The sequence below is a fragment of the Lepus europaeus genome, chromosome 8 (genome assembly GCF_033115175.1).
Source record: "Lepus europaeus isolate LE1 chromosome 8, mLepTim1.pri, whole genome shotgun sequence".
NCBI classification, from domain to species: Eukaryota; Metazoa; Chordata; class Mammalia; order Lagomorpha; family Leporidae; genus Lepus; species Lepus europaeus.
The window spans coordinates 114,852,812-114,868,166 of NC_084834.1; the positions used below are offsets into that span (position 1 = coordinate 114,852,812).

The window sequence follows — 15,355 nt, forward strand, 5'->3', positions numbered from 1 at the left end:
TAATCTACTAATGATATATAGTCAATTCCACAACTATATTTATTTGTAATTCTTGCACTGCTGTGCGTTTTTGCCAACTTTAGAAAACTTCAAACAAATAAAAAGTATCACTGACTACAAATATAACTTATGAAATGAAGAAAATATGACTTTTGGTATTGCTTAGTGCTTAAACTTGGCATGCTTTTTTATACTGTGCAAATTATGCAAGTTTACACGCTGAAGGTCTTGACTAAAACTGGAACTTTAACACTGAAATATATATATATATATATTTTTCAAAAACAGTACTAATTAAAAAAGATATCCATGAAAATATATTTTGATAGTGTTGTTCAGAGAAGGCTTTGTTTATCATACGATCACATAAGCTCTGATACAGGCTGTTCAGGAAAGGTACTGTTGCTACTTTCCTGAATCAAGATTGGCTCTCATCCTTCAATCTATTTATTCTTTCAAATCTTAATTCTCCAGTGATTTTTCCGGAGTTGTATATTACCTTCTATGGTATGTTGGGTGACTTGTCTGTGTCTCAAAGCATACACATTTCTTATAATGTTAAGTTATGAGGAAATCTTATGATAGAAATCATGACAGTCTATTACCTAAATGCTAACTTTCAAATGGCATGCAGTATATAAGGCTACAGAAAGTGCAAACCTTTGTAAGTAATTCAACAGGAGCTATTTTAATTGGCCATTACACAATTACTAGAAATGACAATTTAAGTGTCTTTTTTCTTAAGTGGCCCATTTTTGCTAAACATATATCCTCCTTTCACATTTTAACTTTTCATGTAATTGAATTAACACCTATTTACTTCGAAGTAACAGAAATGAGTTAATGTAACCTATTTGTTAGAAAAAAATAATTTGCAAGAATGAGTAGTCTGATATATTACTTGTTACATTCCTATCATCACAACTTTTATGTTTTTATTATAGTGGGAACTTTTTTTTCCAATGAGAGATATCAGGTTTTACTTGCTTTTAAATTTTAAATTATTACGCATTTTCAAGACTTTGTTAAGACCAAAATTAGAACATAAACTAATAAGAAGTTTAATTTATAACACTTTTCTGCAAATAGCGTTTTTGTTTGTTCCAGGCATTACTGTATTGTCCAGACAGAGAAGAACAAAGTTTCAAGAATTATAAACTCAGGAGTACAAAGAGGTGGGAAAAGTTATAGTTTTGGTTCTTTTACTAAATAGTCATATGCAGAAGCTATTTACCTTTTTTTTTTTTAACTTTAAACACCTTTGCCTTGATCAGAATTTTCATCCTTTTCCTAAAATATAAAGAACTTAACAAAGAAAAAAGAGTTCTACCAATAAAATGCTTTAAAATTTTCTAGGAAAGAGTAGAATGACCATAATATTTAAACTGTAGTAACAGTTTTTAAAAGTTTTCCTCTTACTACATGAGTAGAATGAATCCACTCTAAAAAATTGTACTTAGAACAAAGAAAGTAGAAGCAAATCAATAATATGAGAAAAGATAAGAAATATGTAAGTAACTGCACAGTTAAGGATATCTGTTTTCCATAGTAAGTGATAAAAGAAATATTTTAAAATACATTCTTGAGAAAAATACCATTCTTGGAATTTTCAGCAAGTTTCATGAAAAAATGTCACTGTATGAGAAGTATGAATATTTTTGTTATCATGAGTAGGGTTTTGTGGGACAGAGACTTAGTTTCGAATCCAGGTTTTGCGCTTACTAGACCTGTGATCGTGGCAAATTATGTTACATCAAGAAACAAGATTTCCTTGTGGGTAAAAGGACAATAGATAAGGAAAAGTGAACAGTGTATAGTTTGCAAATACATATACAAAATACCAGAAAAGAGTACCAGCAATTCCTAAGTTGGAGTCTTCATATTTAACTCTAAATGGATAATTTTTGGGAACACTTGCATCTTCAGTAACTTATTTGAAATAGCAGGAATATTTCATATCTAAGTGGAAATTTTCTACAGCACTCATATTTAAAATGTATCCAGGTATCTCTTTGATTTACAAGACAGCTAAGAGAGACTGCCAACTAAATATAAAGCAGCCAGTTAATAAAGCATAAAAATAAGAACTCCACAAAGATGGAGACTCCATTTTGTAAAGGGTTGTATGAAAGGTTTAAATAAGTTGTAACAACTGCAAACGATGGTTACCTGAAGGAGTCACATCCAAGAGGCACAGCTGAGAGCAAAGCCCAAGAAGGACCTGCTGAGTAAGCATTTAAAGAGGTTTTCTTTTACAGCCGTAGCCAACCTTTGCCCCGACTGACCGACAATCAATATTTAATATATTTCATTTTGCCACTTGAATGGAGAGTTTATTCTAATAATTCTTTGCCCCACCTTGTGTCAGGAATCAGGGTTTTAATAGTATTGTTTCACTCTCTGACTTGGCACATTACTTTCAAAATCTGTACCCAGTCTGCACTGATGTTATTAAGCTGACATTCAAAGCATCGATTGCTTTATTTTATCGCACTTTTTCTGATTGTGTCTTTATTAACAAGACGTACAAAGAGATTGACATAGAGAGCAATTTTGCCTCATTTATATAAGAATGTAAAGGACAAAAATACTAAAAATAGATATATAAGGGACTGTCTCAAATCTTTACTCATGTCATTGGGTATTTATATGAATATTTGCATTCATACCATCTTAATTCTTATAAGAAAACAAACAAACAAACAAAAAAACAAAACAAAAAAACTCTACCTTGTTTTTTAGGCTACCCTGATTTGTTAGGTATGGAAATCATATAGGCTCATTTTTAACTGTTTGGCAAATTTCACAAATAAGTGTCAGATTTTATTAGAAAATTGGTTAATATTTACAAAATATTTACAACCAATCTTTTTTTTCAAATTTCAGATAAGCAAGGCTTTGGGGCAATAAGCATATTTTATGAATATAAGTCAAATTATATTTGTTGGCATCAATAAAGTACAGTGAAAGAGTATGAGCATTTTACCCGGTTGCATTAATGTACATAAATCATGAGTGGCAATCAAGTGCCACTTAGATTTTTCCATTTGGATTTTTATTTAAAAATATCATATGATTAGAAGCTTGAATATGAACGAGGCAACTGGTCAATTATTTTTCTCTGCCCCAGTGGCAACCCTCCTGGGGAGGATAATATAGCCTCGGTGAAGACAAGAGTTCAAATCTAGCCAGTGTCATTCCAGCTCTGACTTGACTACTTCCTACTGCTTCCTTGGCAGTGCTGTCCAAATTGAAGTAGTGTTCTCCAACCTTCTGAAGAGTAGGTTGGGATATGGGAAAAAGGGAAAGCAGTGTTGGCTTATATCATTTTGTATGGTTGGGAGAAGACACATAATATCTTTTATTGCTCTGATGCTAAAATAATCATTACAAAACAAAAGTGGAATGTACTAGTACGCAGACATAATATAAATTTAATTTCTAATGTAGAAGATACAAATGAGTTTTATTGGTATATTCTTTTCGTTAGCTTCAAGGACAGCGCCATTCTAGGTAAATTACTATTTGTTTTACTTAGCATTCAGGTAACTTCCTCAATTCCCTCCCCCTATTTCTGAAAAACAGAAGGAAGGGAAACTTTTGACAGTGAATGATGAATTTTAATATCTGATTATTTAAGAGCAATGGCAAGGACAAATTTTTTACTTATCTGAAAACATGTTAGCCTCTGAATAGATAATAATATAATAATAATAATACTTATTATGTTCTAGGCACTGTTGTAGGCAATTCATGTGTGTTAATTTATTTATTCCTCTCAAGGACTTTTTGAAATGGGTACTATTTATATCCTTTGCATAGACCCTGAGAAGTTAAACCAATTTGTCAAAATAACTCGAATAAAAACTCCATGTCCACTCTTAAAACTACCATGCGAAATCACAACAAGGAACTCAAGTGCTTGCAGGGCTATTTGATGGTGATGTCTTTCTCCTTTGTATCAGTGATGTGCCTAACAAGTAAGGTCACCTTTAGGTAGGTAGTTGTATCACCAGCTGAAAGCCAAAATATATGCTTAAAATATAAGAAAATACATGCATTGCCATTGGCTTTTATAATGTTATTGATTACATAAATTTACAGAGAAAGTTTATGCGGATTAATATGAATCAGAACTTGGAAAGAGAATCCAGCAGTATTTAAAAATAGAGCTACACATCTGCAGATCAGGATTCTGATAGATAATACCTAAATTTGGCTTAAATGCAGGCTTATTGGTTAGATCTCCCTGAAAACATTTTGTTATCACTTGAACTTCTATGGAAGGTTGAGTAGCTGGAGGATGGGAGGTTGGAGAAAATAAGAATCTATGGTGATGGCCATGCTACTGTTCCCAAGGAACAAATGTCTTTTTTTCTAATTCTACCACTTTGCAAGGAGTATATTTTTGTAACAACTTCATGGCTGATGTGGAGAGTGGCACAGTTTTTTACAAATCACACAAAAATGCAATATTGGTAGGAGCTACCTAGAAAACTTGATTTTAAGCAAAAAATTTCTGACTTTGCTCTACCTAAGTATAAGAAAATGGGAAATGCAATTATAATATTTATAATGAGAAAAATCCTAATAAGATCTAATTTCAGAAAATATTCTAACTTTATACTGATTTACAAAAAAGTAGAAATATATAACAATTAATGTTATGGCTAGAGGAATTTCTTAGCAGTAACTTGATTTTTGGATTGAACTCAAGTTTTAGAGGGATTATTAATCTAAACTACAAAATGCATTTTGATCAGCAGAGATGTATGAGACATATGGGTGAGAAAGGCTGCTGTAGCTACGAGTCCTTCCCTCCACTTCACAAGAAGTTGGAGCTATTGTAGATTGAATTCTATTTCCAAAAGCCTTTGAGGTTCTTGGGACTGGGCACTGACAAAAATCTTCAAGGAATGTGTAAAAGAACAAATATTTAAGCAATGAATAAACTATCCTGCAGTCCTAAAAGTGTGTGAAAAACTTAACGGTTGGGTCAGTTAAGCTTCCTTGCCATCATTTTATGTCTCCTCTAATGCTTCTTCTACCTGTGTGTGTATTGGCGCATCAATCAAATTAACTTGAAATTCTGGATTTGCCTGAGTATGTGACATTGTACCAAACAAGTTGCAGGAGAAAAATAGTTGAAATGAAGAAGAAACATTTTAGGAAACATCTTCATAAATACAATTATTTAAGGTACAGATGTAAGGGGAGGATTTAAAGAGATGATGTGACCAAAAAACAAATTACCAAAGAGAATATGTAGGAATTAGTACCCCCATTGAAAAGTATCAGTTACTCTTCCAGAATTTCACATGATTCCAAGGAAGAAAATTCAACAGTAATCAAGTTTATCAAATTGGGAAAGCTAAAAAGACAGTCTTGCACATAGGATCAACAAACTGGTTCAAGTACAGAGTATTAGAGATGGCTTTAAAAAAATAAAAACCATTTTAAGTAGTTTGCATTGCATGGTGGGTTTTTTATTCTTAATTGATCCTATAGATGATAATGATTGATTCTTATTTGGAGAATAGATGATAAGACATACAAAATTAAAAAAAAAATACTCTTGATGAATTGGGTAGTGATATGAATAGGAAAGAAAACCTAAGTAAAATAGGACTACTTTAGATAACAACTTGTAGTTTTCAAGGGTCAAAACTACTTAAAAGATAAAAATAAGAAATTTAATATATCTAACTAACTTAAAAAAGAAAGGAAAATGGAGTTTGACTTTTAAAAATTTCTGGCTGTAACAAACTGAGAATGAATGGTAAGTTAAGCTATATGACGATGTGCAGATGCAGTCTCAGGGTGTGTACTTTAATAACAGAGCACATAGCTGTTGAATAAACAGAAGTGGGTATGTTGCTGAGGTGACTGAAGTGTGTATCTGGAAGATGAATCTTGGATGTCACCTACCTAAATATGATACACACGCCTGAATGCAGGGAAGATAGGACCCTGGGAAACAAGATTAAAGAAGGAGGTTAAAGACTATCTTAGGAGATTTCATATGAAGAAATCAATTTTAAAGTACTGTACTCATCTAAAAAAAAAATGAGATGAGAATAAAATCAGGAGTTTCTGACCTGGGGAGGGGGGTTAAGAATTTAATACAGGAATGAAGAGGATCACTGTGACTTCTAGCACCGTAAAGTCACTTAGTGAAAGGAAGACTATATATCTTGATGAGAAAGACCACTTCCTGGCCACATCTTCAACTTACACTTTAACTCTCTCTCCCAAGTCATCTTCAGAGTAGGGTACTCAGTGTCACAGGATATTTTATAAACTTTGTTCAATAGCTTTAAGAAATATCCTTTAAAGTAAAAGATTTTAATAAACAGACTTAAACATCTAACTAGTCAATTAAAATATTCTTAATTTCTTTACATTTATTTTAAATTTACCTAGTCGTTCACATATCATCACATTATACATTGATACAATTCTGGAGATGGAATTGCAGGGAAGGAAGTAAATAATAACAATTTTTAATAGGATTGACTGGAAAGTCATAAAAAGTTATCCATTTGATACTGGTCTGTGGCGTCACAGGTAAAGCAGCAGCCTGTAGTGCTGGCATCCCATATGGGCACCGGTTCGTGTCCCAGCTGCTCAGTGTCCAATCTAGCTCCCTGCTAATGTGCCTGGGAAGGCAGTAGAAGGTGGGCCAATTTCTTGGGCCCTGGTACCCGTGTGGGAGACCCGAAGAAGCTCCTGGCTCCTGAGTTCAGATTGGCCCAGTTCTGGCCGTTGAGGCCATTTGGGGAGTGAACCAGCGGATGGAAGACCTTTCTCTCTGTCTCTCTCTCTCTGCCTCTGCATCTCTAACTCTGCCATTAAAATAAATAAATAATATTAAAAAATATTTATTCATTTAAAGCAGTGTTTACTAAGGTCACGTATTTTACTATCTTTCCATAACTTTAAAACAAAATGCTAGACAAAATAATTTTACATACTTTATTCATCAAAAAAATCATATTTCATCTTCAGTATAAACAATTAATCTCTGACTGCTTTGATTATTAGATTCAAGAAACTCGTAACAACAAAACCTGCTGATATGTACAGCTTTCTTTCTACTGTAAATTAAGTATGGGATTATTTAAAAAATAAGGAAAATTAGTCATTCTGTATGCAAATTAATTTCTGGGCTTCAAAGGTATTTATAAGTGATTAGTACTCTATTTGGAAATAAAGTCAAAAAGTTAGAGTGCTAATATTTAAATAATTTCACCAATTAAATATTAAAATTAATTGAAAAACAGTATTTGAGATAGTCTAACTGAATATACTTTAGCAAATAAAAACAAACTAATAATTAAACAAAACACAAAAAGGTAATTATTGTATTTTAATATATTTTCTTCACATCTGGAAGGATATTCTTACTCAGTATTCTTTATTAAACAGAAAGGATATTGATAATTTTAAATCATCGTTAGATTATAGTTGCTACATTGTTGCCCCAAATAACATAAAATTCAATTAAGATTATATTAAAACATGGATCTCTTTATCAAATTAAGCTTACACACTTCTACTAATTTGTTTATATAAATAAGACACAACTTACTTGAGTAAAAATAATTAAGAACATTAGCATCTGAGTCTTTTTAATCATAAGCAGTAACTATAACACCATTTGTTTCTAAGCAGCAATAGATAGAAGTCAAAGCTGATAGAAACAGGTGGGAAACTAGTTAATAACTCTAGTTGGGAGGTAAGCCAAAGAAACCAAACCAACAGTGCTGTTCACAAACAGAACTAGGTTTCTACAAGCATCACCTTCTGAGGAAACTACATTAATGTTTCCAAGAATTAGTATCCTCTTGCTCTTCACAAATGTTGTAATCTAGTCATTTGTATTGTGGATAAATCTGTTTTATTCACAGACATACACACATACACATACACACACACACACAGAAATGCAGAAATAAAAAAAATGCCTAGAAACAAAATAGTAGATTAAGGGAATTTCATTTCAATTCTTAATGATGCACAAGGAACATTTTCACCAGAGGCACAGACACACAAAAAACCGTGATAAACATTAAAAGTCTTTTTCTTCTAGATACTTAAATAGCCAATATTATCTGTATAAGTCTTTATATATTACTATTAAATGTTATTTTTCCCAAGTACACATTGCCTTAAGTACGTATTAGACAGTGTATTTTTACTTCCACATAGACTGTGAAATTGCCTTCTACCTGGAACAATGTGGACCCTGTGAAGCTTAGCCAGCTATTTAGCCACATAATTGCCCATTTCCACTGCTTCCAATGAGGCCTGACAGCTCACCAGTGTATAGTGGTGGCAGATGACTAGAAAAAGAAGTTTCTCCTTTTCTAACTTCCATTCACAAAATATTTCCTGAAAAATCCAGGCTTTTTTTTTTTTTTTAAGGCTTATGAATAATGGAACACACTGCCTCACTCAGCCAGGTTTCATGCCCTTCCCTATGTTCCTGTCACATAAGACAAGGAGATAAATAAAGAAATGAATTTAGGAACTTCTTAAAGTAATCAGAAAAGTAATAAATATGAAAAATCGTTTCTAATTACCTCTGTTGAGTGACGCTGAGCTGTTTATGTCTCCGGTGATAAAGGACGACTCTGACTGCTTTCGAACCGTGTCATTCCACATTCTACGAATTCGGCTCTGGGTCAGGGGAGAGGGAAGAGAGGAAATGAACTTAAGAGGCAATGAATTTTCACCCCAATCATTCTTGTTCTTTCTGACATGTTACATGAGACCTCTGTTTGTCACATCTGGCAAAGAACTTCCACATGCTTGCAGTACAGTAGCATGAGAATAGCAACAAACTAATGGTGATGCTCGGTTCTCATTAAGTATATTCCTACAGGCCTATACTGGAGATGATTGTTAACTCTGAAAAAAGAAATACATGCAAAGGACTGTACTAATTTAAATTTGTTAAAGATATATAGACAGGCACTCCATGGAAAATGTTAGCCACCAAGATGAAACATTATTTTCATTGTATCTTTTATTAGAAATGGAATGTTTCAATATGTACTAAGTTGCCAGTTTTATTAATAAAAGATATAGTTTAAAAATGCAAAATCATGTAAGAGAGTTAAGAATACAGAATACTACTGAAATGATACTGAGCTTATCATTTTTGTAACTTTTGTAAGATCGATGCTTTTAAGAGATTGCATACTATCTCAAGTTTTCATTCTTTTGAAGGGGATAGCTAATTCACTACCATTCATTGTTTTACAGTAGGAAATTTTATACATAACTGAATGTTCTTACATCACTATCTATAATCTGAAATTCTCATTTCTAAGTGTGAGGAGACAACAAAATATTTTCAGAAGCTTTTTCAAGGATGAAATAGTTACAAGAAATGGGAGGTTGAAACCAAGCTCACAACTGGGGTATGTTCCAAATATGAGTATATCTGAACTCCCTGAATAACAGGAGTGGCTAATCTTCTAGTATTTCACAATTGGAGTTAGGAGTCTTGGAACATGCTTCTCCTTCAGAAAATAATGTTGTAAATCTCATTTTTCCTAGGTTAGCCAACACACACTCATACACATACAGCAAACCTAACAAAAGGACAAGGCTGGGAACAAGTCTTTCACATTTCTATTATTAGTTCATTAATTAATTGAGAATATTAATTACCCTCACTATTGATGGACAAATACTAACCTATGGACAGGTGAAATGCCAACACAAAACATCTTTGCCTTCATGGAGCTTCTAGATTTTTTAAGTGACATACTAATCACATTTTTACAAAAATAAATGCCTAAATACAAGTGGCCATGAATTCCCATGAAGACATTAAATTTTATAGCTGAATGTTATGAACTACCCACATGACTATTCATGGAAGAATGGATGGATAAATTATAGAATCACATACAAAAGCAAAACAGTTCCTGTAGCAACACAGAAGAGAAAGAAGGAAAATCTACAGGAATATGAGCTCGATGGTTTCAGGATAACAAGCAGCAAACACAAGCAAACTAAAATATACTATGAAACATCAAATAGCAATGGTGTTTGGAGGGTAACAGAGAGGAGTTCCGGGAATTTGTGAGGTACTCACAATATTGTGACATTCGACCTGCGGGAGTTATGAGAATTCATTGTGCCATGCACCTATGTCTATGCACTTTTGTGAATATTTATTACAGTAATTTTAAAAAGTTTTAAAAACCACAGGTAACAGAGATGGCTTTAAGACATCTGAGAATAACACCATGAAGAAGTAACACCTGGGGCCTGTGGCGTCTGCATCCCACATGGGCACGGGCTTGTGTCCTGGATGCTCCTCTTCCGATCTAGCTCTCTGTTGATGGCCAGAGAAGGCAGTGAAAGACGGCCCAAGTGCTTGAGCCCCTGGACCTACATGGGAGACCTGGAAGAAGTTCCTGGTTCCTGGCTTTGCATGGGCTCAGCTATGGTGGATGTGGCCATTTGAGGAGTGAGTGAACCAGCAGATGGAAGACCTCTCTCACTTTCTCTCAGCCTCTGCCTCTCTGTAACTCTGCCTTTCAAATAAATAAATAAATCTTTAAGGAAAAAAAAAAAAAGCAACATCTGCACTGAGAACTGATGGAGTTATGCTCTTGCTAGGAAGCATTTACATAAGCTTCTCCCAGTCTTTCATCTGTCAGTCTCACCTGTTCAAGCCACACCTATCCCTTTGGTGTTCCTTCATATACTAGGCATGTTGCTGCCTTAGCTTTGGCCCTGGGTGTTTCTCTCTTTGAAAAACTCTTCCTTCAGATATAGGTATAGGAAATTCCTTCATGTTTTAATTTTTTTTCTCAAGTATTTCTCAAGTCTAACTCAAACATCATATGTAGAAATAGATTCTGTGGGGGATGGTGCCGTGGCATATAGGTTAGGCATCCACCTGCGGTGCCAGCATCCCATATAGGCACTGGTTCAAGTCCCTGCTGCTCCTCTTCCAATCTAGCTCCCTGCTATGGCCTGGGAAAGCAGTAAAGGATGGCCCAAGTGCTTGGGCCCCTGCACCCACATGGGAGACCTGGAAGAAGCTCCTGGCTCCTGGCTTCAGATGGGCCCAGCTCCGGCCATTGCGGCCATCTGGGGTATGACAGTGGATGGAAGACGTCTTTGTCTCTCCCTCTCTCCCTCTGTCTGTCTGTAACTCTGCCTCTCCAGTAAATAAATAAATCTTAATAATAAAAAAAAAAGAAATGTATTCTGTCCACCCAGTCCAATTTATAAGCTCAGTCCCTTTTCCCTGCTATTTTCTCTCTCAGTCATTAACATATTCCACAATACCATAGACCATAAACAACAGTCTCCTCCATATATATGCTTTTGCTATGGTTCCAGTTACCTGTAGTCAACCAAACACATGATTTCTAGGTTTTACATTGTACATCATTTTGACTAGTGTGGCGAGATCTATTGCCCTACTATTCCATCCTCTCTGGAAACTGAATCATCTCACTGTAGGTTTATCCATACTGTACAGGCTACAGGCCCAGCAGTCACTTGGTAGCCATCTCAGTAATCAGATCAACTGCTGAAGGACTGGAGTGTTTGTATTTAAGAAAGCCTTATTTTACTTAATAGTGGCCTCAAAGCACAAGAGAAGTGATCCTGGCAGGTAAGACATGCCAAAGAGAAGGTATAAAGTGCGTCCATTAAGTGAGAAGGTGAAAGGTCTTGGCTTTATCACTAAAGAAAAAATTACGTATGCTGAGATTGCTTAGATCTATAATAAGAACAAATCTTACAGTATGCGAAATGATAAAGACAAAGGAATTCATGCTTTTACTCTTGTATCTCCAGCTATAAAAGCTGCAGCCACAGTACATCAAAAATGCTTAGTTACCATGAAAAAGGAATTAAATATGTGCATAGGAAAAAATATATATATACAGTTCAGTTCTACCTGTGGTTTCAGGCACCCATCAAGCTGCCCATACTGTGAAGTCCTAATTGCGCATATTTATGTACAATGCCTATCCATTTGTGTTAACAAAGTGTCTGCATAGGCCACTGTGCCTTCCTCTGACTTTCTCTCCCATTCTCTCTCTCACCTCCGTTGGTCAATGACACTCTGTTCCTGAATTGGCAAGTTTTCCCCATCTTAAGGGCTCTGCATTAGCTGTTGTCTCCATGGAAATTCTCATTCCCGGAATTCCCATGATGCCTCCTCTCACGCAGAATCTTGTCATTCAGACCTTGACATAAATATCAAAGCCAAAGATAGTCTTTCTCCAGCATTTAATCCAAGGAGCCACGTGGCTACTCTGTCATCATGGTTTGGTTCTCTGCCAACTTTCACAATCTTAGTTTGTTAAGAAAATTTCTGTCTATCAATCAGACTGTGAAATTTCCAGATTACAGGAGAAGTTATCTGCTTTTGAACTGTTTTATCTCCAGGGCCTAGGAGATTGCTGGCATATATAGGAGGCACTCAATATTTCTAAATTAAAATGCAAAATACATAGAAATTGACATATTACAAATATCTTCATATGCAAAATGCATCCGGGGCCGGTGCTGTGGCGCAGTGGGTAAAGCCACTGCCTCTAGTGCCAGCATCCCATATGGGTGCCGGCTTGAGTCCCGGCTGCTCCACTTCCCATCCAGCTCTCTGCTGTGGCCTGGGAAAGCAGCTGAAGATGGCCCAACACCTTGGACCCCTGCACCCATGTGGGAGACCTGGAAAAGCTCCTAGCTCCTGGCTTCGGATCGGAGCAGTTCCAGCTGTTGCAGCCAACTGGGGAGTGAACCAGCAGATGGAGGACCTCCCTCTTTCTCTCTGCCTCTCCTTTTCTCTCTCTTTGTTAACTCTGACTTTCAAATAAATAAATAAATCTTTAAAAAAAAAAAAACAAAGTGGGGGGGGGGCAGTGCCGTGGCGCAGTAGGTTAATCCTCTGCCTGCGGCACCGGCATCCATATGGGCACCGGTTCTAGTCCTGGCTGCTCCTCTTCCAGTCCAGCTCTCTGCTGTGGCTGGGGAAAAGCAGTAGAAGATAGTCCAAGTCCCATATGGGAGACCGGGAGGAAGCACCTGGCTCCTGGCTTCTGATTGGCATAGCTCCGGCCGTTGCGGCCATTTGGGAAGTGAACCAGCGGAAGGAAGACCTTTCTCTCTGTCTCTCTCTCACTGTCTATAACTCTCTCTTTGTCTCTCTCTCTCACTGTCTAACTCTGCCTGGCAAAAAAAAAAATAAAATAAAATAAACACAAGGAATACATGTGCTAGGTTTACCTCAACAAACAGATTGGATTTAAGTTACTATAACTTTATAAAGGGTTTGATCATCATAATTTGAATTAGTATTACATTAAGTATAATAAAACAACATAAGATTTTTTGAAGAGTAGAATTGTGATGGCACAAACTGTAAATCTGAAGAAAAATGGTAGTTTAAAAATTATATTCTCCAATCATGAACAACAAATGATAGCAGCTAATATTTACTGACATCCATAATTTGTTAAAAGTGTTTTGTATACCTTAGCTGAATCTTCTGAACAACCTAAGAAATTAGTATTACTGCCATTGTTTTACAGCTGAAAAAACTAAGGGTCACTGAAATGAATAATTTGTTCTGTGTTGCAGCTGGTAAGGGGCAGGGCTAGAACACAAACCAAGGTATGCCCACCCACCAAATTTATCATTGTTCTAATTTTCTACAAAGATTTTATTAATTTATTTGAGAGGCAGAATTACAGACAGAGGGAGAGACAGAGAGAAAGGTCTTCCATTTGCTGGTTCACTCCCCAAATGGCCATAACTGATGAATCTGGGCTGATCTGAAGCCAGGATCCAGGAGCTTCTCCCACATAGGTGCAGGGGCCCCAGCACTTGGGCCATTTTCCACTGCTTTCCCAGGCCACCAGCAGAGAGCTGGATCAGAAGAGAAGAAGCCAGGACATGAACGAGAGCCCACATGGGATGCCTGTGCCACAGGTGGAGGCCTGGCCTATTACGCACAGTGCCAGCCCCTATATTGTTCTATGAAGTGACATCGTCTGTAGGCTGTAGTCAGAGGCAGGCATCCCTCTTCAGCCTGACCCAGTCCTAGCCTTTGCGGACATCTGAGGAATGCAACAGTGGATGGAAGATCTCTTTTTGTCTCTCCTTCTTTTCTCCGTAACTCTGCCTTTCAATAAAATCATTTAAAAAAAAAAAACTGAAAACATTGCTTATTATCCTTGACTTGTAAGTGTTGTCAGAGTGCTAGTTATGTTTGTGTGATTGGTCTGACAGCTGGTATGTGTCCGGGAAAATAAAATACATTAAATCTGTAAATGTAGTTTAAAGTGAACAGGAAATTTAATTTTTAAGGAATATGAATAGAATTGTTTAGGGAAATTTAGTCTATTAAACCAACTGAATATCCATCAAAGAACAAATTAAGCTATAATTCTTATTTTACATAAAATTACCAAATTATGAACAAATAATTAGATTTACAGGTTGAGCCAAAATAGTTTACACAATTAATTCTTGGTATATGACATTATCAACTTTAATTCTAGCTTCCTTAGAAAAATTCAGTTGAAATTACTGAAATCCTGACTATTTTTCCTACTGAATTGCACAATCTTAAAATCTCAGCTAGTTTGAATCCAAACTCACTCATGACCCCACAGTCCTGTCTTTTAGTGGCCTAAGCTTGTATTAGCATTCTGGGGTTGCTGACATTTATCTGAATTCACCTTTGGGGTGACACTGTGGCCTGGGGAAAATGAAAGTCAGTTTCCCTAAAAACCCAGAGGATTCTTGGTGGGAGAAGCACAAAGCAGAGTTGTGTCAGGACGGCTGTTGTAGCATTCCTCACTGCCCTCGCGCCTTCTGCAGCTCATTTGCATGCATGGGATGAGCATCACGGTTTGTGGCAAGCAAACATTTTATTTTATTATTTTTATTTTTTAAAAGATTTTATTTCACCGAGAGGTAGAATTACAGTCAGTGAGAGAGAGAGATACAGTGAGAAAGGTCTTCCATCCACTGATTCACTCCCCAAATGGCTGCAATGGCCAGAGCTGGGCCCATCCAAAGCCAGGAGCCAGGAGCTTCTTCCAGGTCTCCCACGTGGGTGCAGGGGCCCAAGGTCTGGGCCATCTTCTACTGCTTTCCCAGGCCATAGCAGAGCGCTGGATCAGAAGCAGAGCAGCTGGGATTTGAACTGGCACCCATAGGGGATGCCAGCACCGCAGGCAGAGGATTAACCTGCTGCGCCACAGCACCGGCCCCGGCAAAAAAACATTTTATATTTAAGTTGTTTCAGTATGTGATGGAGAATTATTATCATGGTTAAATAAACTCAAGAATTAATTTGATTAAT

The 15,355-nt window shown here is 36.2% G+C and overlaps 1 protein-coding gene across 18 annotated transcripts in view; it reads right to left on the minus strand.

Annotated features, from left to right (window-relative positions):
• ADGRL3 (adhesion G protein-coupled receptor L3) overlaps positions 1–15,355 on the minus strand; it is a 486,726-nt gene that overhangs the window by 15,550 nt on the left and 455,821 nt on the right. For all 18 annotated transcript variants that reach the window (XM_062199279.1, XM_062199284.1, XM_062199276.1 and 15 more), the window contains one exon: positions 8,586–8,682. In XM_062199279.1, coding sequence (XP_062055263.1) covers positions 8,586–8,682 — 97 coding nt within the window. The remainder of the gene's footprint in view (positions 1–8,585; positions 8,683–15,355) is intronic.